Here is a 24,872-nt window from a genome sequence, read left to right on the forward strand (position 1 = left end):
GATTATTGTTATACTTCTTCCTATATTACACCCTAGAATTAAGGGATTTGATAATCCCCTCAAGGTCTATATATTATAATTTGTTTAGTGAATATAGACAGAAAATATTTTTCCAAAATTCTTCTTTATTTATTTTGTCACTATCACGGTCCTGTCACAATACCATAATCTAATATATGCCAAAAGCTAACTGGCATGATCACATACATGGTACCACATTAATCAAAGTAGAAATGTACCAAACTGCATCCATAAGATATCATCAAGGAAACCTTATGTCTTCACATCAAGAAAAAAATTGAAACAAACTTGCTTGAATGGAATGTAACACATTCTCATGAATCAAAAGTCATAGTAAGCCTATCCTTTTAACTTGAGAAGAAAATGAAACAAATTGATCAAAAAAAAAAAAGAACAGTTGCACATGAACTTATTCACATTAGTAATAAGCCTATCAAGTATCGAAAACTGATCAAATACATTGTTGTTGAAATCACAACTCCATTTATGAGAACACGAGCCTACTTCCTATATTAATCTTCTCTACATAATTTGTTCAACCTCAGCAACCCAATTCCCAAGAAAAATAATGAGAAATGACATTTTGAACCAAATGGAAACAACTCAGTGTTAAGACAAACTGAATCATCATTCATGCTCCTAAATATGGCAGATGTTGGTGTTGCTCTTTCTTGTGTTTCCATTGCTAATTAATTGCTTAATAATCTGATTTTCTTACTTCCTCCTTTCCTCAGTTCCCTGGTTTTACTTTTCTGTCTTTTGCATTTTTCCATTTCTGCCCACAAAAATTGAGAAGACTTGTCCTAGGTTAACCTTGTACCATTCTACGGTCAAAACAATCTACAATTTTAAACAAAATTCTAAATCACCTTTAGAAAAGCATCTTAAAAGTATAATAACTGGAAGTGGCAAAGTAACTCTGTTATATTTTATGATTAATGTAAAGATCATGGATAGATGTAATCAAAAATTTTATATGCATGACAAAGTTAAAATACCTTCAACAATAAATGACTAGAAACTCTATCCTCTTCTTCTCGAGTCCGCAAACCCTAATAAACATATAACATTAGTGGACTAGAACAAAGAATAATCTATTAAATATATGGGCATAAGTTTTAAGAGACTACTTTATTTAAAGTCACACTTGATGTCCAAAGGCAATCGAACGTTCGTGTTGACATATAAAACCTACAAGACTTTGATAGATCAGGTATGCAAAAACAATAGAAAAGCAATATGTTTAAGCTCTCACCTAGTATTCCAAAATTAACATTTTTGATTTTCTGCCAAGGTACAAAATCATGTTTTCTGCATCTATTTGGTATAAAAAAATCATGGATGAACAGCATAACCGCCTATTGTAACAACAAAAAGAAAATCAAGCAGATAACAATCATACTGCTTCCTAGCATATGAAAAGTATTGTAAGATGCAAGATCTTCAAGGAGTTAACATATGAAATTTAACTTATTCAGCTAATATTAAGAAATATGCTTACTTATACTAGGTTAGGGAGAAGGAACATACTCATAGACCAAATCACAATGACATAATATCCATGAATCTAAACCTGGATAGAACTCAACCACAAAATTATACAATTTAATTTATGATTAATTTTCATATGCTAACCTTTACCACCTTTAACCAATCTATCCCACCAATCAATTTTAACAAATTTATCCCAAACTATTTAAATCTCTGGCAATCTATCCCTTCATTAAATTTGTTAGGAAATTATGTTTAAACAATGACATAATATCATTCTAACCTAATTGCATGCAATCAATGACACATAGATTTAGGGCGCCCCACGGGTTGGCATAGTTGGTACCTGCATAGGTGATTGCTCCAATAGGTCTTAAGATTGATTTCCAGCAGATATAAAATGTCTCGTTGGGTGTCTGACCTCCCTATGCAAAGGGTTGATGTGTTACGGCAAAATGCCCCCCCCCCCTCTCATAATTTACCTGTTGTATCTAGCTGGGGCCGGCAATACTGGGTCGTCTGGGCTGAGCCTTATCACATTTTGCTCCAATAACACGTAGATTTAATATATTTTATTTTTCAATATTTTTTCATCTAATACGTAATAAGGATGAATAAAATACTATTTAAATCAAATAAATACTAAGTGTAATTGATGAGATCACAATTGAGTTTGATAAAATTCATTCTATTTTATCATATAATTGTTTAGTAGTAATAAATGGATAATAAATGGCATGGAGGCATAAATTTTTTGAGAATCAAATAGATTGGAATAGGTTGATAAGAATTGAATTGTGTGTGTGTTATTAATAGAAAGCAAAAGGAAATTTCAAAGGATACCTGTGGTCACCATGCTTTGAGTATGTAGTAGCCAAAGACCCTGTAAACCCAACACCCAAAACTGGCAAACCTGTAATTTCAGATTTGGATCAAATTATGTTGGTAACAAGAGAAACATTCACATGACCAACAATAAGCATGGTTATAACAGTGAAGTAGTCACTATGCTGTCCAATACACCTCATTCAGAACAAGTCAATATCACTGAAGAATCCCTATTAATATTACATCAAGATTATTATCTAAACTTAATGACATCCAGGTATTATGTCTATGTTGCATGATCCAGATTTCTTCCACACCATGGTTGTGCTTCCTTCGAGGGAGAAGAGATGAAAGCTAGCAAATATTGGGGGGAAAAGCAAACAAGAACAGATATTGGTGAGGCCTCTAAGGACACTATGAGCATACATGAGGCAAGAGTAGTTTTTTGTTCAATTAACACAGAATCATTTGGAAGAAAAACAACCCAGGCTTTTCTAACATTTTTCTCTCCCTCATTTTCCTACCAATCAAAGGAAACAACTAAATATTTATTTTTCCATCCTACACTTCCCTCTTCTTTATTTACCTCAAAGGAAACACAACCTAAAGAAGCTTCACCAGAGGCCGCCTTCTCCTCCTGTAGGTTGGCAACCACGTTCCCATATTTTGCTAGATTTATGTGCGCAACAGTTAAATGAAGTTTCATTTATTTTTGTGAAGCCAAGTGACATACAAAGCAATATAGCTGGATATGTAATTCTGACTAATTCTAATAGCTCAACTTGTTCTGATTGCAACTTGGCACCAGTAAAAAGTAAAAACTGAAAACTTGAAGAAAAAAATATATATGCACAAGATTAAGAATCACATAGCAACATAAAGGTGTATTTAGTCTATTCTTTGTATGAACCTGCTCGTGAAAGCTTTAAAGCACGACTGTATGCTGACAAGGCCATTTCCTCTGCTGTCTGGAGGCTAGCAAATTGTGTAGGAGTCTACAAAAAAAGATACAAAGGTGGCCTCTATAAATATGCCTATCGTGTTCTGCATTTGTATTAAGGAAAAGGATGGAAAGTATCTTTTTCCAAAATAAATGGATGCACAAAAAGCCCACTCAATTTGGGAATAAGGACTTGGTTCCTAACTTCAACAAACAAAAATTATCATGCCATGTTAATAGCAGTTCTCATTTTTCAGCATTGTGATAGCTCTCAAAAGAAAAAGGAATATTACATTGTCATCTATAAAAAAACAGAGGCCCAATCCTAAAAGGTAGATGGTGTGTGTGGTCTACTCATGCTTTTAGGCTTCAGCATGTTAGCTAAAAATTAGAATGAACGTTAATTAACATTACACTAGCAAAGATGTAAACAAACCAAACATTCCTCAACAAGCCCAGCACTTGTCTTGGTAAGAACCCATTACATGGTCTGGAACCCCAAATAGATAAGCCTAGCAGCTAGATTAATAAATAAGTTATGCATGAAAACAACTAGCAGAAAATAGTTAAAATTTATGAGCAAAGCTAGTGAGTTTTGCATGAAAATTGTGTACAGAATAAAAAGAAAAAAATCACAATGAGGAGGAATCTTGATGAACAAGAATATATGACCATTTAAGTTATATGTGTAAATTAACTATCCAATGTTACATTATTAATAGATATATATTATTGAGTTTTGACCACTCAAGGCAATTAGGAAAGAATGCAAACAAAATTAGAATATAGCAAAGATAAGAATCCTTACATGCATGTGAGGTATTATTAGAAATGATAACACTAAAGTACTAATAACTAGAGTTATTTGATGTAAGTTTAAAAAATGATAAAATAAAAAAATAAACTAAGATGGCATGAACATGTTCAGATATGATCAATGGATCCATAGACATGTTGAACCAATAGAGTTGAAAGTGTCAAAATCGAATAAAAGTACTTCAAAGTATCCTAATATTACTTATGATATTCTCTACCACAAAGTTCATCAGAGGAATAATATCCATGTCCAAATAGTTGGACTAGCATGACTTGATGATCATGACAACATAAGTTTGCTTAAATATTTAAAAGTATTGTATAAATATAATATATAATCAAAGTTCCATACATGAGTGAAAATGTTTATCATTTAAATTAAGTCTATGGAATTATTTTAAATAAATATTATGCATTACTCATACTTAAAAAAGAAAAATGATAGAAAAATTATTAGTAACATTTTAAATAAAATCATTTTCATTTATTAATCTGAGTTTAGCTAAATTATGCACATAAGGTTGATTTTAGTTGAACTCAGTAAAATCTAGAGATCATCTTAAGTTCAATAAGATTTTTGACAAACATGAACTTTTTTCTATCTTAGTTGAACTTGAAAACCGTAAGTTTATATTAAGAAATCTTGAACATTGTTATGATAGGATTCTTTAATGGATCTATTCAAATAAATCCTTTAACTTTATTCCCTTTTCTAAAGATAAGTTTTAGACTTTTTCCTTTTCTAAGATAAGTTTTAGATAAGTTAGACCTTTTCTCTTGAAAATATATTTTTATTTGATTTTTCTTTTGAAAAGGTAGTTTACGTGACGTTATGTAATTTTGGAAGACAAGTAATTTCCTTTTTGGTTAATCAATTTCACTTGATTATTGGAGACTGATCCCCTCGCAGTGATCACCCTATCCCCCTTTTCATTTTCTTTCCTTCTATCTTTCCACGCGATAGGCCCTGGGTTCCTATCAACTTGGTATCGGAGCCAAGTTCACTTCATACTCGCCCTATAGTATCAAGCATCAACTTCTTCAGCACCTCAAGCCGCATCCACCAACAAACGCATGGTCTTAACCCGACTTTAAGAGAAGAAAATCCACACATGACGACCGGAGAATCTCAACCTGACACCAAATGGGTTTTGGAATTTGAAGCTAAGCACGAGACAAGAATGGATAAACTTGAAAAATTGTGTCATCGTTGGTCACAATAGTACAAGAATTGAAGGATCGTTTAAAGGTGGATTCCAGCTCAAGCATACTAATCAAAAGGGGAACAAATTAGCAGCCTTGACAACAACAATATGACCATAGAGCGAACTCAAATAAAGATCGAGTGCACAACCTTCCACATATGAAGGTGGAATTTCCTCATTGGGAGAACAACGATCTGATTGGATGGAACTCAGGGGCTGAAAAATATTTTCTCAGTCACAGCACATCGGACTATGCAAAGGTAGAACGAGTATCTATAAGCCTCGAAAGCGATGCCATCCAATGGTATCACTGGCTTGAAGCATGCCATGGACCTCCAAAATGGGAAGATTTCAAAGAAGAACTCCTCAATCGATTTGGTCCCTCCAATTATGAAAATATTGATGGAGAATTGGCAAAAATTCTACAGACTACAACCGTACTAATTGAACTCATGATTAGTCAAAAAGCAATTACTAGGCACTTTTATTGAACGACTTTGCCTTGATATACGATGAGAAATAAAAATGAATCAACCCCACACCATGAAGGCTACCTTATCCTTTGCACGACTACAAGAAGAGAAGATCAATGAGGAAGGAAGAAGAAATAATAAAGTAATTCATAAAAACACATCGCATTATTCAACACCCCGTAGATTAACAAAAGAAGAGATCAAGGAAAGAACGGCAAAGGGATTATGCTGGCATTGCGATGAAAAGTGGCGTCGTGGTCATCAATGCAAGCAAAAGAGGATACTGATGATTGAACCAATAGAGAACTCCGAGGAAGAAGATGATTTCGATGAAGGTGAAACATAAGATAATATCAATGAAATATAAGATGACTCTATGGCAATATCAGTTCATGCCTTAGAAGGACTACAAACTCCGCAAACGATGAAGATAAAAGAATCCATTAAAAAACAACCAGTGATGACACTTATAGATTTTCTAGACTCAACTTGGCAAGAAGGCTTAAACAAAAAATAGATCATGCATCTACATTTGATGTTAAAGTGGCGGATGGAAGATCACTTACAAGTCCAAGAAAGTGTGATAGTATTAAAATTTTCTTATCAAATTATGAAGTAATCACAGATCTCTTTCTTCTACCCCTAGATGGATGTGATGTTGTACTTGGAGCACAATGGTTGAGAACATTAGAAGACAAAATATGGAATTTCTCTCAACTAACAATGTGCTTCCAAGATCAAGAAAAAGAAGTTTGCATTAGAGGCAAGAAATAAGATACTATCACATCAATCAGTAGTTATCAAGTAGAGCGATTATTAAAGAAAGATTGCTCCATTTTTCTCATGCAACTCTCCATTAAAAAGGATCCTAAAGGTACATCACATACCCCCAAGATTAGAGGCACTTCTTTCAAAATTTTCTATGATATTTACTGAGTCAAAGGGACTTCCTCCATCACGTTCACATGATCATCGTATACCTCTAAAACTAGGGAGTGCACCAACAAATGTTAGGCCTTATCGCTACCCTTACATATAGCTGGAGGAAATTGAGAAGATTGTACAAGAGATGCTTCAAGCTAGTATCGTTCACCCAAATGTAAGTTCATATTCTTCTCCAGTACTATTTGTGCGAAAGAAAGACGGAAGTTGGCGAATGTGTGTAGATTATCGGGCACTCAATAAAATTACAGTGAAAGACAAGTATCACATCCCCATCATTGATGAATTACTTGATGAATTAGGAGGTTCCTCATTCTTCTCAAAGTTGGATCTTCGCTCAGGTTTTCATCAGATAAGAATCTATCAACCAAACATTCCAAAAACAGTCTTTCGAACTCATGATGGTCATTATGAATTTTTAGTCATGCCTTTCAGTTTAACTAATGCACCTTCTACATTCCAAAGTTTGATGAACGATATCTTCAGGCCTTACCTCCATAAGTTTGTTTTGATTTTCTTTGATGACATCCTTATTTATAGTTCATCGTTCAAAGATCATTTATATCACTTTTATAAAATACTCACTCTTTTGCATGAGCATTCTCTTTTTGTGAAAAGATCTAAGTGTAGCTTTGTAACAACTAAGGTGGAATATTATAAGACAACAAGGAGTAGCTACTGATTCCTCAAAGGTGTTAGTTATGAAGGAGTGGCTCATCTCAAAGAATATCAAGGCATTATATATTTGTCTGGGTCTCACAGGTTATTATCGTAAATTTGTAAAAAATTATGGAAAGATTAGTGCTCCACTAACAGCTTTGTTAAAGAAATATGCATTTAGATGGTGTCCTGAAGTAGAAAGGCAATCCAGAATTTAAAGGAGGCTATGATGGCAACACCAGTTCTTGCACTACCTAATTTCAATAAGTAATTTGTCATTGAAGCTGATGCATCCGGAGTTGGAATCGGAGCCGTACTTATGCAAGAAGGACAACCATTAGCTTTTACTAGAAAGGCACTATCTCCTCTACATCAACAGATGTCTATTTATGACAAAGAAATGTTGGCTATCATATATGCCATTACAAAATGGAGACCCTATCTTCTTGGCCGATGCTTTCAAATACGAATTGAACATAAGAGTCTTAAGTTCATCTTGGATCAATGTATCTCAAATATGGATCAACAAAAATGGATCAAGAGACTCTTGAGATATGATTATGAAATCGTTTATAAGAAGGGAAAGGAAAATACAGTAGTTGATGTTTTATCTCGCCTTCCTAACCAAATAGAGTTCGCTGCTATATCTTTAGTAACTTGCAAAAACTTGGACAACATAAAAAGAGAGCTAAAGGAAAATTCGGCGACACAGGCTCCCATCCAAAACATATTACAAAATTCATCGTCAGAACCCTACTATTCTTGGGATAGAGAAATTTTACGATATAAAAATAGAATCTTCCTTCCAACAGACTCAGTTGAAAAAGGAGTAATATTAGAGGAATTTCATTCTTCACCAATTGCAGGGCATTCTAGCTTCCTATGCACGTATAAACGGATTTCAAGAGTTTTCTATTAGAAAGGAATGAAGAAAGACACCAAAAACTTTGTTGTTGAATGTGATGTATGTCAAAGAAACAAAGCAGAAAATGTAACAAGACCAGGTCTTCTTCAACCCCTTCCCATACCTGAACAAATATGGACCGACATTTCCATGGATTTCATAGATGGGTTACCCACTTCACGAGGACAAACCACTATCATGGTGGTCATTGATCGTCTCACAAAATATGCTCTGAAAAACAACTTATGCAATGCACAAGAAAGAATGAAGCAACTAGCCAACAAACATCGTTCGGAAAGAGAATTTGCAATAGGAGATTGGGTTTTTCTAAGACTTCAACCATACAAACAAGTTTCAATTTGTCCTTCAACCTCTATGAAGTTGTCACCGAAATTTTATGGCCCTTATAAAGTGATAGAGTGTATTGGACAGGTTACTTATCGCTTGGAACTTCCACAAGATTCTAAAATACACCCTGTATTTCATATGTCTTGTCTAAAAAAGAAATTAGGAGACAAATTTACTCCTCAACAACACCTTCCTAAAGTGAATTCAAATGGTGAAGTTAAGTTTCAACCTTATGCTATTTTAAAAAGGAGACTTGTAAAGAAGAACAATCAAGCGACGGTTGAACTATTAATTCAGTGAGGCAACTTATCTATCGATAATGCAACATGGGAGTTATATGATACAATTCAAGAAAAATTTTCAGAGTTTATTGCTAAACAACCTTGAGGACAAGGTTTTTTGAAGGGCGGTGGAATGATAGGATCCTTTAATGGATCTATTCAAATAAATCCTTTAACTTTATTTCCTTTTCTAAAGATAAGTTTTAGATCTTTTCCTTTTCTAAGATAAGTTTTAGATAAGTTAGACCTTTTCTCTTGAAAATGTATTTTTATTTGATTTTTCTTTTAGACCTTTTCTTTTGAAAAGGTAGTTTAGGTGTCAATTTAAAGAGACATTATGTAATTTTGGAAGACAAGTAATTTACTTTTTGGTTAATCAATTTCACTTGATTATTAGAGGTCGATCCCCTTGAAGTGATCACCCTATCCCCTTTTCATTTTCTTTCCTTCGATTTTTCCACACAATAGGCCCCCGGTTCCTATCATGTTAAGGTCATTTTGTCTCGTTAACTACACTTCACTATGATCTCCCAATTTTTTCGTGATTACAGATCGAAATCTCATAAGTCAAGATAAACGACGCACCTTTCCGAGCAGTTGAATCATGGATTTCCTGGAGTAGGGTACCACAACTTCAAGAACCGTGTTGGACGCCCCTGGCATGGACATCAGCCATCCAAGCGTCTGTTGCATCAGCGGTATCCAATCAAAGTCCACACTCAAAATCCCATAATTCCGAAATCAAATGCCATAACGGAAAGAGAGAAGTCGACATATGTAGAGACAAAGCGAGGAGAACAATACAAGAGGCGAAAGAGGAGAGACCTGGGAAGCGCCGCCGGAGAGGTAGATGACGGACTGGGTGGGGGAGGAGTGGATGGCCTCGACCGCTGCTCGAATCCACCCCTCCGTCATCGCAGTTGCACAGGAGGCTTGTTTGGTCGGACACAGATGTGACAAGCACAGGTCGCTGCGTTCACAAACCACCAATGAGTCGACCACTGTAGTTGGTGGATCTTTTTGATTTATTGTGGTAAAAAAAATAATTCAAACTACAGAAAGGTACATCCAAGTTTTTATCTTTTTTTTTTTTTTAAATCACATACTTATTTTCACAAATCTACCATATTTTCAGTTTATTTAAAGGGGAAATCAAACATTTAGAAGAAGTCATGCATTCAGAGTAGGGACGGACGGCAATTCTTGGTAGGGGAGATCGAATATAAATAAATAAATAAATAAACATAATAAATTTTATTAATTAGCTTTAAAGTAATTAGTCTGGTCTTATAAAATTCTTCTACTGACTATAAGAGTAAATTAAAAAATATGCACAAGGAACAGTCTAAAGTCTAGCATCCATTAGTTGCGTGTTCCATTTAGAGAAAAAATTTTATAGATACGTCATAGCTGGAGAACTATAGATATCTAAATAACAAGTTGGATATCTTACTGTGGTACCATAATCATGGGGACTAATCCGATGAAAGATCGAAATTCAAATAGAGGAGGATATGAACGACTATCAATCTCTGATATTCATCTTAATATTATATTATATTTTATATATATATAATGCAATGATAAAGGAGAGTTCATCTATCACGGGTCAATTGACACGGTATCGATTAAAGTCAAGACAGTCAATGTCAGGCTTACGATTATCTCGGTCGGCAAAGGAGTGGCTGATCGGACATCACCCGGCTGGTCAAGGCACATGGATCGATCAACAGGAAAACGAACCGCTCAAACCACCCGTTCGGCGCAAGGAATGACATTACACAAGAAGAGATAAGAATGCAAAAGAGAACACGTCGTCTATCATTAAATATGAATAAGCCAAGACAAAGAAGAACACTACATTTATCATTAATGCATAGAAGTCAAGACAAAAAAAATCTTCCTCTAGCAATTAATATCATTAAATAAGGGGCAGATGAACGATTACAGAAAAATGTATAAAAGGGTACGCCAAGTATGAAGGCAAGATTTATCATTTTCCTGATTACTCATTCTCTTCCTGATTTTTACTTAGAGCGTCGAAAGGCCAATGCAAGGACCCCTTCCCTGGTTTTGTTTTATTTTGCAGGATTGAAGTCTTCATCCCGTCAGCGGTCACCCCATCCCCGACTTTCCAACTTCCTTCATTCGGTCAAGATCAATTTGACGCTGTCTGTGGGAACGTAGCCTACATTCGAATAAGAGGATGGAAGACGCTAGACAACTCACAACAGTGATGCTGACGCAAGAGGATCTTGATACACTGATACAAGCTCGAGTGACGATGATATTAGAGCAACAGCAACGAGCATTGGCCGATCGACCAACACATGAGCCTGCTACCTCTGTAGCAGATCGATAGACTGAAAGAGGAGATCGAGCAGATCAACTTTCCGCTCGGGAGCCAAATAGGAGACCGATCGATTTCTATGGGGACACCGGTAATATGCTAATCACCTTTAACCGAGCTCTACCATGGGCTCCCCCAGAAGAAAGGGGCCGAGCGGATAAAGACCTGGGATCTTCCTCGGATGAGGTGCCCATACAGGATGCACGAAAGAAAAAATCGTCGAGAGAAGACAACTCGCCCGAGCGTGTCAATTAATAATTTTTGGAAGGAATCTTAAATGACCCTCTGCCAAAGTATTACACCCCGCTGGCGATCGGGGAGTACAATGGAACAACCGATCTCGACGATCATTTGGCTAAGTTTGACAACACGACCACTCTTCACCAGTACACGGACAAGGTGAAATGCTGAGTATTCCTTACTACTCTGTCTGGGTCGGTGCAATGATGGTTCAAACGGTTGCCGAACAGCTTGATCTACAGCTTCAAGGACTTCCGAGCGGCATTCCTACACCACTTTGCTAGTAGTCGCCACCACCAGAAGACAAGCATGAATCTATTCTCACTGAAGCAAGGGCCTCGAGAGGCCCTGAGGGCCTATATCCAGTGCTTCAATTAGGTGGCGATAGATATTCTAACAGTCTCCTCAGATGTGTTGGTAAACGCCTTCACCCAAGGGCTCACCGAGAGAGAGTTCTTCCGATCGCTTATTTGGCGACCGCCGAAGGACTTCGGTCATCTCCAAAAGAAGACCAATGAGTATATTAATGTGGAAGAAACCCAAGCGGCAAAGAAGAAAGAGACGGCCACCGAGCCCATAGTAACATCCAAGCGGCGTCAATCGAGCAATCATCAACTGCCTAAAGGACCTTGGTCGGGAGCCCCTTCACGCCAGGACACTAAGTCACATTCCATACAGCAGGTAGCGACTGCTTGTCCAAAAAGTAAGAGGTGGGCACCAAATGTTTTGCACTTTCCACCAATCAACAACACACAACACCAGGGACTGCTACGATCTAGCAGCTAATAGGTCAGTTCCGCATGGATACCATTGTCATTCGCCACTTCCAGATCGACGTCACAGAAGCCGATCTGTAGAACGAAGGAAAGAGGAGAGGACGACCGAGCCACGCTACCACCATAGGGACCAAATCCCTGCCCAAGCCTCTTTCGAATAGACCAGACCATCCGCAAGGGAAGAAGAGAACCGGAATAATGTCACTCGAGGGGAGATAGGAATGATCACCGGAGGACCGACCGACGGAGATTCTAATCGAGCAAGGAAGTTACATGCTCGGCGGCTTGAGATACATGTTGTTGGCTGCAGCAAGGGAAAAGGTGAGGGACCCAAGATTAGCTTCCGACCTAAGGATTTGGAAGGAGTGGAGGTCCCCCATGACGATGCCTTAATCATCTGAGCGGTAATTGCCAATTATACAGACCATCAAATTTTTATTAATATAGGGAGCTTGGTAAATATCATATACCGGAAAGCATTTGACCAATTACAAATTGACCGAAATGAACTGCTGCCAATGACGACTCCACTTTACGGCTTCACGGGCAACAAAGTGTTGTCAATCGGCCAGATCAAGTTGGTCATCTCACTTGGAGAAGAACCCTTGAAGCGAATAAGGACCATAAATTTCATAGTGGTAGACGTGCCCTCGGCCTACAACATTATTTTGGGCCGACTGACACTCAATGAATTCCAAGCGGTGGTATCCACCTACTGCCAGAAAATCAAGTTTCCGGTGGGGGACAAGGTGGGCGAGGTCAAAGAAGATCAGCTGGTCGTTTGGAATTATTATATCAAGATTGTTAAAACGGAAGCACGAGCCGCTCGGAAGACACCTCACCTAGAGGTGAACTCCATCACTGAACACCCCCCCCCCCATGCTGGTCTATGAAGAGAAAGAAGAAGTTCAAATCCACCATAACCGTCCAAAAGCAACTACTTTTATCATTGCCGATCTAGAGGGTGAGAAAAAGACAGAGCTGATAGTTTTCCTCAGACAGAATCACGACATGTTTGCTTGATCGACACATGAGCTTTTTGGTATTTCGCCAAGTGTGGCTCAGCACGAGTTACATGTCTGACTGGACACTCGGCCAGTGAAACAAAAGAAAAGGGGTTTCAACGCAGAATAGAACTTGGTCATCCGAGTGGAGATAGAGAAATTATTGGAGACTAGCCACATACGAAAGGTATAATTTCCAAGATGGCTTGCTAACATCGTACAAATGGAGGGTCTACATAGACTTCTGTGATCTGAATAAGGCATGCCCGAAGGATTTCTATCCGCTTCCCTAGATAGACCAGATGATGGATTCTACAGCAGGCTGCGAGCAAATCTGCATACTCGACGCCTATCAAGGTTATCACCAAGTGTCGCTCGCCCGAGAATATCAAGAAAATGTCAGCTTTATCACAACCGACGAAATGTTCTGCTACAACATCATGTCGTTCAGACTAAAGAACGTCGGTACCACCTATCAGAGGCTATAAACAAGGTGTTTCAGAGGCAGATCAGCCGTAATATAGAGGTATATGTCGACGATATATTAATAAAATCTCCAAAAGCTATTGATCTTTGCACATATATCAAGGAGACCAGCCAAACTCAAGGGCTTATGGAATAAAACTGAACCCGAACAAGTACCTGTTCGGCACTAAGAGTAGTCAATTCCTGGGATACATCATTACCGAGCGAGGGATTGAGGCCAATCCAAGCAAGGTCAAGGCCTATAAGATATGTTGTCATAAAGTAAGTTGAAGGAAGCCCAACGGCTAACCAGACGCATTACCGCTCTGTCCAGATTCATATCCAAATCATCCGACCGGAGCCTACCATTCTTCAAGGTGCTGCGTTGAGCGACAAAATTTCAGTGGGATGCGGAGTGCGGCCGGGTGTTCCAAGAGCTTAAAGATTATCTCAACTCCTTGCCTATATTAACTAAGCCGAGCGCAGGAGAGTTGCTCTGGATCTATCTGTCGTCCACCGAGAATACGGTCGGCTCAGCATTAGTTAAGAAAAATGGGCAAGAGTAACAACCCGTATATTTTTTAAGTCATATATTGAAAGACACCGAGTCCCACTACACTGGTTTGGAAAAGTTAGCTTACACCTTGGTACTAGCCGCTCGGAGACTCCGCCTATACTTCCTCTTTCATCCAATCATCGTGATGACCAACAATACCTTGGGCAGAGTCCTCCTCAAATCAGAAGCATCCGGTCGGCTAATCAAGTGGACAACTAAGCTAAGTGAGTTCGGCATCCAATATCAGCCCTGAACGATGATAAAAGCTTAAGCCTTGGCTGATTTCATCACAAAAATCCAGAGCGGCGAGTTAGAAGTCACTTGGAGAATATATGTGAATGACTCTTCCACTCGACAAGGCAGCGGGATCGACATCCTGCTCATTTCCCCAAGGGAAGACCGAATGCAACTTTCCGTTGGGTTGGATTATCGCACCACCAACAATGAGGCCAAGTATGAAGCCTTGATAGTCGGCTTACAAGCAACGAGGCATGTCGAAGCCACAAAGGTCCTCATTCACTCGGACTCCCAGTTGGTCGCTCAGCAGCTGGCGAGGGCGTTCGAGATTAGCAACCCCCGACTCAAGTTATATGCAGAAGCTTTCGAGAAGTTAAAGATAAATTTTCAAGAAGTCACTATACAAAAGATTCCTCGATCGGGCAATTAAATAGCAGATGAACTGGCCAAGTTATCTAGTTCATTATTATCGATCGTGATCAGTCGGCCGATCGAATAGGTTTCACTAGTGGCACACATTGATCGGATGGAGGGAGTTGTCTTTCCGAGTGACTGGAGAACACCATTAATTGAATTTCTCAGATCGGGAAGTACGTCGGCCGACCAGGAAGCGGCGCATCTATTCAAGAAGAGGGTCAGACGGTTCACCTTGGTCGGAGATCAGCTGTACAAAAGAGCCTTCTCTAGGCTCTTATTCAAGTGTGTTGGACCAGAGAATGCAACATACATCTTGCAAGAAGTGCACTAAGGCTCCTATGGAAGCCATTCCAGCAGCCGTTCGCTAGGTCGAAAGATTCTCCTGGACAGATACTTCTGGCCAACTCTCCAAGAGGATACCGCTCGAATGACAACCATATGCTTGTCATGTCAAAAGTATCACAATATTTCGCATAGATTGGCCGAAGAGATGAAGTCATCCACGGTATATTGCCCATTCGACCAATGGGGCATGGACATCATGAGGGCATTTCCCATGACAACAGGCCAGCGAAGGTTCCTATTTGTTATTGTGGATTACTTTTCAAAATGGATGGAGGTTAAACCCCTAGCAAAGATAAGTGAGCAGATGTTCATTAAGTTCATTTGGCAGGACATCCTCTGTCAATTCGACATCTCTTGCCGGCTCGTCTCGGATAACGGAAGATAGTTCATGGGTCAGAAGCTCCAAGAGTGGTGCGAAGGCTATAACATCCAGCAAGACTTCACCTCAGTCGTTTACCCCCAGAGCAACGGTCAGACGGAGGTTACAAACTAGGAGATCCTCAAAGGCTTACAAACTCGGCTCGACTACGCAGGAGGTAGCTGGGTCAATGAGCTCTCAAGTGTCTTGTGGGCACTTTGCATGACTCCAAAGGAGGTGACCGGCATAACACCATTTTAGCTGGTGTACGGGGGAGAAGCGATGGTTCCTGTGGAGGTCAGAGTAGAATCCGACCGGGTGCGACTTTACGACGAGGGAAATGACGAGCGAAGGTTAATGGAGCTTGACTTGGTGGATGAAGCATGTGATAAGGTGGTCGTTCGGCTAATGGCTTACCGAAGTGGATGAGGCAGAACTACAATAGGAGGGTGATCCCGAAGTCTTTCCAGGTCGGTGATCTGGTATGGAAGAAAGTCAAGCCGGTCGGTGACATCATCAAACTTGAGGCACCATGGGTGGGACCTTACAAGGTCATGTAGAAACTTTGCTCGGGGACCTATTACTTGGAAGATGAAAATGGGAGACAACTCGAGCGACCGTGGAGCGTGAATCATCTTCAATCCTATAGGCCCGGGTGAGAGGTGCGTGATAAAATATAAATGTACTTGTGCATATGCCTTATGAATACAAGGACAACATGAATAAAACCAAAGTTTTCATACTCTTGGACCGATTAGACCAAGTTAAAAGTCGAGCAGCGACTATAAAAACCTTTGTCTCCATCAATGGTCGAGTGGCGACCTTAAACCCCTATCTCCATCAACGGTCGAGTAATGACCTTAAACCCCTATATTCATCAACGGTCGAACGGCGACCTTAAACCCCTATTTCCATCAACGGTCGAGTGACGATCTTAAACCCCTGTCTACGTCAACGGTCAAGCGGCGACCTTAAACCCCTATCGTCATCAACAGTTGAGCAGTGACCTTAAACCCCTGTCTATGTCAGCGGTCGAGCGGTGACCTTAAACCCATGTCTCGATCAATGGTCGAGCGACGACCTTAAATCCCTGTCTCCATCAATGGTCGAGCGACGACCTTAAACTCCTATCTACATCAGCGGTCGAGCGACGACATTAAACCCTTGTTGTCATCAATGGTCGAATGACGATTTTGAACCCTTATCTATGTCAGTGGTCGAGCAGTGACCTTAAACCTCCGTCTCCATTAACGATTGAGCGACGACCTTAAACCCCTATCTACGTCAGTGGTCGAGCGGTGACCTTAAACCCTTGTGTGCATCAACGGTCGAGCGACAACCTTAAACCCCTGCATACGTTAGTGGTCGAACAACGACCTTAAACCCCTGCTGTCATCAATGATCAGACAACAACCTTAAATCTCTGTGTACGTCAACGATCAAGCAATGACCTTAAACCCCTGTCTATGTTAGCAGTCGAGCGGCGACCTTAAACCACTGTATCCATCAACGGTCGAGCGACGACCTTAAACTTCTGTCTACGTCAGCGGTTGAGCGGCGACCTTAAACCTCTGTCATCATCAACGGTCGAGCAATGACCTTAAACCCCTATCTACATCAGCGGTCAAACAGCAATCTTAAACCCTTGTCATCATCAATGGTCGAGCGGCGACCTTAAACCCCTATCTACGTCAGAAGTCGAGCGACGACCTTAAACCCATGTAGCCATCAATGGTCGAGCGGCAACCTTAAACTCCTGTCTTTGTCAACGGTCGAGCGACGACCTTAAACCCCTGTCTTCGTCAGAGGTCGAACGGTGACCTTAAACCCATATCTACTCTAAAGCGATCAAGCGACAACTTTGAAAACAAAACGGATCAAGCGGCTAAGTAGATAATCCGTTGCCGATCAGAAGAAACATGACACCACACGAGTTTACGCGATGCTTGAAAATTGAGTTGAAAAGTTAAAATACTAAGAAGAAAATAAAGGTTAGCCGGACAAGCATTCATTGAAACTTCAAAATTTTTACAGAGGAAAAATGCTTAAACTGGCTCACTCCAGATAATCTAAGACATCATTGGGCAGCAACTCGGTCAGTTTTTCCTGATTGATGACCTTGCTTGATAGAGCGACAAGGAGGTAGCCGCCTTCCCTGAGTTGGCTGAACGTCCCTTCAATCACCAGGTCAAACAAACGAAGAGCCCGATCAGTAGCTTTGTCATTAAAAGCATCCGAGCATATATAGGCTTGCTTCATAAGATCAAACCTACTCGACTTGACTCTAAGTCTCTAGAACTGCTCGGGAGGCCTCTAACTCTTCTTTCAACTTGGTCAGCTCTTCATCCTTGGCGTCGAGCTGGGCCTTTGCTGCAGTCTGCTCGACTCATCGTACATCTTGCTCATCCTTCAACGCAGTTTCAACCTCCTTCAGATTCTAAGCCAACACTCAATACTCTTTATTTTTTATCTCTAGATCTTCAATGGCTCGGAGCTTTCTGGTGTTGGCTGAGTGAATTTTTGACTCAAAGGAGGTAGCTTGTTTATTAAGATGAGCTAGCTAGGTTGCCTGCTCGGCGCTCTTACCTTTCTCCTCCTCCAGCTGCTTGGCACTCTTGGTCAAATCGGCTCTTAGTTGAGCCATCTCAGCATTCATCTGCTCCAGTTGCGTCTAAGAAGCAGATGATTGGCCACTCGGTGCCTTCAGCTACTTGACTTTCTTTTCCAAAAATGCAATCCTCTGGCACATGGCCAACCTCTCTACCCAATACTACGAAAACCCAGAGAAATATAAGAGGTGATCGGAGATAAATTAAAGAACATACAAAAAACTTACCCCAGTGGGTATCTGGGTATGGCTATCCACAAGTGCCCCTAGAGGCATGACTGCTACGCGGGCTCGGGTGTCTGCCCATATCTGTTTGAGCGACTCTTGAATGATTATTTAGTGCTCGGGGGCTTGGGATTCAGCGTCATCCGACTCACGTCATTCCTCAGTCGGAAGATGGATAATCGCTGTTATGTTTCACCGGCCGCTCGGGGCTGATTGGGCTGAGGTGGCTCTATTGGACGGTCGAGACATTGACGCCGGTCAAATTCCGGACTTTTGAATCTTCGATGGTGGCATAAAGGCAACTGGCAGTGCGCAAATGGTTCCATGGGGAAGAATAGAAAAGGATGGTGTCAAATCATATGATGTAGGGGGAACGGTCGCCATGACGGGAGCTGGCATCAAAGTTTCAACTCGTTCAGTGGAGGGAAGCGCGGGCTAATTTTGGTGGGGGTCCGCACAACAGAGGAAGTGAAGCGGGATATGGCCTCAGCCCGACGCCTCTTGCGGCTTATCAGTGGCTCCCCAGAAGAGGCCAAGTCCGACGCCCCCTCAACCAGAACCACAGGCAGCCGAGCGGGAGGAGGGTTCGATGCACCAACTGCTCCACCGCTGGGTGTTTGGCTAGCTATCCCTTCACTCACTAGTGCTAGCGCTCCCTCACTCTCTCCAAGTGGGTCTTCTTGCGAGCCGATTGGCCGCAAACCGTGGCTCTCCAACTCAGCCACGACCGCCACAGTGATCTCAACATCCGCAAGCTTGGCTTTACCGGCCAGACGTGCACGCAACATGACTTGAATTGCAAAAGAGAAAAAAATTCATTTAGATTCAAAAGTTAATCCAAGAAGGAGCGTACCTAGGCTGGATGGAAGCTTCGTGTAGATCGGACTCAAGCTAAACACGTAGAGGACTCCCTCATGCAGCAATTTGTGAATATGATATTTTTGCTCGACCAATTGTGAAGCTGCGTGGAGGTAGTCCGGTCAGCTCTTATATTTCTTGAGCTCTGGAAGATTTGGCGCTTCTAATTGCCATCTGGTCGAGAAGTTCGACCGCTTGGGAAAGTGAACAAAAAAATAATAGTCCTTCCAATGTTTATTGGAGGATGACATCTTATCAAAGAAAATAAGGCCCACTCGAGCTTGGAAAAGAAAAGTCCTCGGCTTGGATAACTTGGGATAGTAGAAATAATAGAAGAGTCGAGGAGTAAGGGGAATGACGTGCAGGCGGAATAGAACGACGACCTCGCACAGTAGCTGAAAGGAGTTTGACACTAGTTGATGTAAGGAGATATAAAAATATTTGTAAACGGTTGAGAAGAAAGGGTAGATCGAGAACTGCAGACCGGTGGTAAATTAGTCCCTGAAAAATGTTATGAAACTGGGTGGCGGTTCGTCCGAGCGGTCAAAAGCAAAAGGGAGACCAATTTGATAGGTAGGCGGAATTTTGTATGTATCCCTCATATTCTTTGCATCGCTTGCGTCGAACCTAGACTCAATGAAGGTGTACCACAGTCTAGGGACAACAGTGAGAGGCTGAGATGAGCTGACCATCGAAAGAACGACAAAACAAGATTGAAGATGAACGATCAACGAACGCTAAATTGAATCGATCGAAAACCTTATAAGGAAGACCACGCAGAATCGATCAAAGAAGCAAGAAATTACTGGAGTATAGGAGGATCACCAGCGAATAAGCAAAATGCCACAACAGCGAAGCTCGAAGATGAAGGCACAAAGTGGAGAAGACAACGGTACACGCGAGGCTTATAAACCTCACGGCTGATCGCTCTCAACCGTTCGATCCAAGGTTTTGAAAACCTAGAAGAAGATCTGACCGTGGAATTCAAAGAGGCGCTAGTCACGTTAACAGAGGATATCCACCTATCTTGGCAAGCTTGCGGCAGTAGAAAGAGGGGCATGTGGCATGTGGTTATGGGGTAGCATTTTATGAATTTAATTAAAAGGGATGGCCACGTGCTCGACCATAATTGTCAAGGATTTACATGGACTTCGAGAAATATGGGTGACATTAGCGATGACTAAGACCGCTCAAAGAAGCGCGTTTGGAGAATTCTCCAAGTATCGTCGCTCATTACCTCGCGCTGCATAGAGAACAGGTTACCAGACACTCCGATCATCCATTAGCTATGGTTAGACGACTAAGCGGTATTGGTTGATGCACCGATCAGATAGTAGGGACCGAACATTCCGATCGGACGTAAAAATTGCCAAGGACCAGTTGTCGTTAGTCGTACCTGTAGCCTCCTTCGACTATACTTGAGGGGGAGGCTTGTGATGCGATGATAAGGGAGGGCCCACCTATCACAGGTCAATTGACATGGGTCGGTCAAAGTCAAGGCGATCAACGCTGGGCTTACAGTTATCTCGGTCGGTAAAGGAGTGACCGATTGGACATCACCCAGCCAGTTGGGGCATCATGGGTCGGTCGGCAAGAAAACGAGTCGCTCGGACCACTCGTTCGGCGCAAGGAATGACATTACACAGGAGGAGACAAGAAAGCAAAAGAGAACACGTTGTCTATCATTAAATATGAAGAAGCCAAGACAAAAAAGAGCACTACATTTATCATCAATGCACATAAGTCAAGACAAAGAAGTCTTCTTCTGGAAATTAATATAATTAAATAAGGGCAGATGAATGTTCACAAAAAAATGTATAAAAGGGTACGCCAGGTATGAACAAGGCAAGATTTACCATTTTCCTCATTACTCATTCTTTTCCTGATTTTGACTTGAGCGTCGGAGGGTCAATGCCAGGGACTCCTTCCCTGGTTTAGTTTTATTTTGTAGGATTAAAGTCTTTATTCTGTCAGCGGTCATCCTATCCCCGACTTTTTAACTTCTTTCGTTCGAACAGGATCAATATATATAGAATCTCTAAATTTACTATTTATTTTATTAAAATTTAGAGAAGTATATAGATATTTAGTCTATTAATATAATATTAATTCTAATATATTTTTATTAAATAATGATAACTGATAGAAAAAAATTATTAATATAGAAAAATTTGATTTTTGAATAGATACGGAGGTAAAGGTGAATACTTGATTATATTCTCGATGAATATAAGAGGAAGGATATGAAATTCAATCTAAACTATTGTCATACCTAATTCAAATGAAACCTTCCCTAAAATATTTTTAAAAAATACTCACTCTATTTGTATTATAATTCGAAAAGTACCGCATTATATATATTTTTTTATAGCAGTCATTACAATAATTACTATAATAAATAAATTAATTTAACTTAATTAATTATTACATATCAAAGTATTCTGGGTTAAGTTGATCAAATTATCTAATAAATTTAATTAAAATTATTTTAATATTATTATACTAACTTAGTATTATAGCAACTAATTGTCCTAAGTCATAATAATTATGACTATAGTTACTATAGTAATATTAAAATAAAAGTATTCTTAAAATAAAAATGTGATGCCATGTTTAATGATAATATAAATAGAGTAAAATATTTTTTTTATTATTTAAAGCTAATTAATATTATTAAGAAAGATAGACGAGAAGTTTTGATATAATCTAAAATTATTATTGTATAATTTAAAAATTATGAATTTGAATTATAAAAACAACTTCTTAATAAATTTAATATGATTGGGCTCTTCTTCGAAACTCCGAATTGATTGAAGTTTTGTGTATTGAATTACTTATTTTTCATTAAAAAAACATGTACATTTATTTTTTTTAAGCAAAACCACATACTTTTATCCATAAGGAGATGGGATCAAATCGTTAGCTATAACTTCTAAAAGCCAACTAGGGTAATACCCATCCAGCCATTCAAACTTAGAGGAAGCATCAAGAACTTTTCTAGTCAATGAATGTGTAGCACCATTCTTCTCATATGTTCTAGGGAAGTAAGCTCCAAATTACTGAGTAAAGTATGAATTTTCATTGTCAACACCCACCCCTTGTGATCCCCACTCCCTTGTAGGTTGAGTTACTGTTCAAACCAGGGACGGATCCAGAAAAAATAGATGGACTGGGCTATAGAAATGAAATGACTGAGATAAATAAAAAAAATTATAAAAAAATTAAAATGTAATATTTTTAATAGTAAAAATATAATAAATTATAATAAATAATAAAAAAAATGTAATGTTATTCATATTAAAGTAATTTTAAATTTCTCGAATTTTCACGATGTACCCTCTTTATACATTAACACATCTGCTTGAGGTTTTCGACCTTCGCAAGCTTCTGCCCTTTTCTTTTGGTGGCTCCGACAACAACAACGTCGACAAGCTAGGATCCGGAGACTCTGACGAGCCACGGGTAGCAGTAGATGGACCAGACCGAGCTCTTCTCCAGCGCCACAGTGGTAGAGGACGTGACCAAGTCCGCCTTCCTTCGGCGGCGCCGTTGCAAGGTCGATAAGTCTTCCACCATTGGAGCGACCTCTGACTTGCTCGGTGTTGTGTCTCACTACATGAAGATCGAGGAAAACAGTTACGGAAGACGTATCTGAAACAATACCGCACCACTGATGGTTCGACCACCACCGCTACAGAGGAAGTAGCAGCGAAGGATGAAAAAATAGAGGCTACTGCTGCCTCAAAGACGAAGGAAGTGGGTACGAAATTAGAAGAAGCATAAGCTCAATCTGGAGGTGGCTTGGAAGTAGAGATGGTTCTTAAACAGGGCTGGGCTACAGCCCAGGACAACCCGTACATAAATCCGTCTCTGGCTCAAACCATATGAAGGGAATATGAATATATGCAAATGTTATGAACATCCAATAACACACATGGATATATTCCGTAGCAAATGACCATCAACTTCGCACCCTTCATCGACCCCGGACTCCGAATGACTGTCTTCACTGCCAAAACCAGTCCTTTGGATCTCGAACAATCACTCCAACACTAAATCTGTGTTTGATCTCATCATAGCCCACATCCACATCCAATTAAACCTGGTCATTATTCAATGGTTTCTAAATTTCTAGCATCGGGATTGCCAGTCAAACCTGATATCCAATGCTCTACCATTCGATCCATGAGTTTGCTTCCATACCTCACCCCCACACTACCCAACTCAACATAGCAAGCATTTCAAACTCCTCCTTTAACACCATCATCGCTTAGAATCGGTAATCCATAAAGGAGGTCATATGACCCTTACTTAGAAAGCCCCAGAACTGAGTGTGTTTCCATACATGTCGAACCACTGGACAGAACAATATGTAGTGACTTGTAGTCCCACTATGGATCTTGCATAAAGGGCAATATCCCTCCATCAGAACATGGTGGCAAAAAAAAGTGAATAAGCTCGTCTCCAGTGGCCCGGCTAACCCGTCCCAGGGCCAATACGGAGGAGCTAAATCATGGACGGCTACTAGCCTTTGGAATAGTGACTAGTATATAAGAGAGGCATTTACCTCGACTATACCGAGATTCGAACTACAAACCTCATGGTGGCAACACCTTATGTGCTAGCCATTAGACCGTCCCAAGGGGACTTCCCTCCATCGGAACATGCTTAGCACTTAGATTGTCTATTATTGGAATAATATCTTTAGTTGTCCGCCACAAAAAAATTTGGACTTTTAGTGGAATTTGGAGCCGTCATATAAATTTCCACCATGACTATGCCGCATGAGAGGATTGGAAAGGAGGTGGCCTCAATAAATTCTTCTCTATTAGATACCCATCTTTAATTGTATATAGACCTCTTGGACTTCCCTACCAAAATCTAATATCCTCACATCACTTACATTTCAATGGTATATTAAGGATTGCATCAGCCTCCAGGACTACAAAATTCATACGAACAACATGTTCATCCCACAAACCTCTATATGTAATGAAGCTTGATACTCTAGTCATCAAATCCATCAGCGCATTAAACATGCTTTTAAAGGAAGGAATGTTTGGAATCCATGGATCTACCTTGAAAAAGATGTTCTAACCATTCTCCACTTGCCAACACAAGCATTTCTTTATCAAATCTCTACCCCACAATAATGACCTCCATGCATAAGAAGGATAATCCAGGGTAGGTCCCATAATATCTAAATGCTTAAAGTACCTCTCCTATAATACCCGAGCCACCAATGACTGTGGATCTTGATCGATTCTCCATACATGTTTTGCCAAAAGAGCTGTGTTAAATGATATAAATTCATGAATGTTCATCCCTCTGTATTCATTTGATTTACACAATACATCCCACAATGACCACACAACTCCCCTCTTGGCAACTTTATCCTTCCATCAAAATTTTACGCAAGCTAGCTCGATACCTTGGCAAATAGAGACAAGAATCCAAAAGCATGACATAGCATAAGAGGGTATGGCATGTAACACTGATTTTATCAACACTTCTCGACCCCCCA

General features: G+C 40.0%; 1 protein-coding gene across 1 annotated transcript in view; it reads right to left on the bottom strand.

Moving 5' to 3' along the window:
- LOC122028757 overlaps positions 1-9,895 on the bottom strand; it is a 48,022-nt gene extending 38,127 nt beyond the window's left edge. Inside the window, exons 1-6 of the mRNA XM_042587626.1 lie at positions 9,735-9,895; positions 9,495-9,593; positions 3,251-3,335; positions 2,356-2,425; positions 1,152-1,212; positions 1,020-1,073 (exon numbers count right to left, since the gene is read on the bottom strand). Coding sequence (XP_042443560.1) covers positions 1,020-1,073; positions 1,152-1,212; positions 2,356-2,425; positions 3,251-3,335; positions 9,495-9,593; positions 9,735-9,824 — 459 coding nt within the window. The 5' untranslated portion in view covers positions 9,825-9,895. The remainder of the gene's footprint in view (positions 1-1,019; positions 1,074-1,151; positions 1,213-2,355; positions 2,426-3,250; positions 3,336-9,494; positions 9,594-9,734) is intronic.
- Positions 9,896-24,872: the final 14,977 nt, after the last annotated feature.

This window comes from Zingiber officinale, chromosome 10B (assembly GCF_018446385.1).
Source record: "Zingiber officinale cultivar Zhangliang chromosome 10B, Zo_v1.1, whole genome shotgun sequence".
Classification (NCBI taxonomy): domain Eukaryota; kingdom Viridiplantae; phylum Streptophyta; class Magnoliopsida; order Zingiberales; family Zingiberaceae; genus Zingiber; species Zingiber officinale.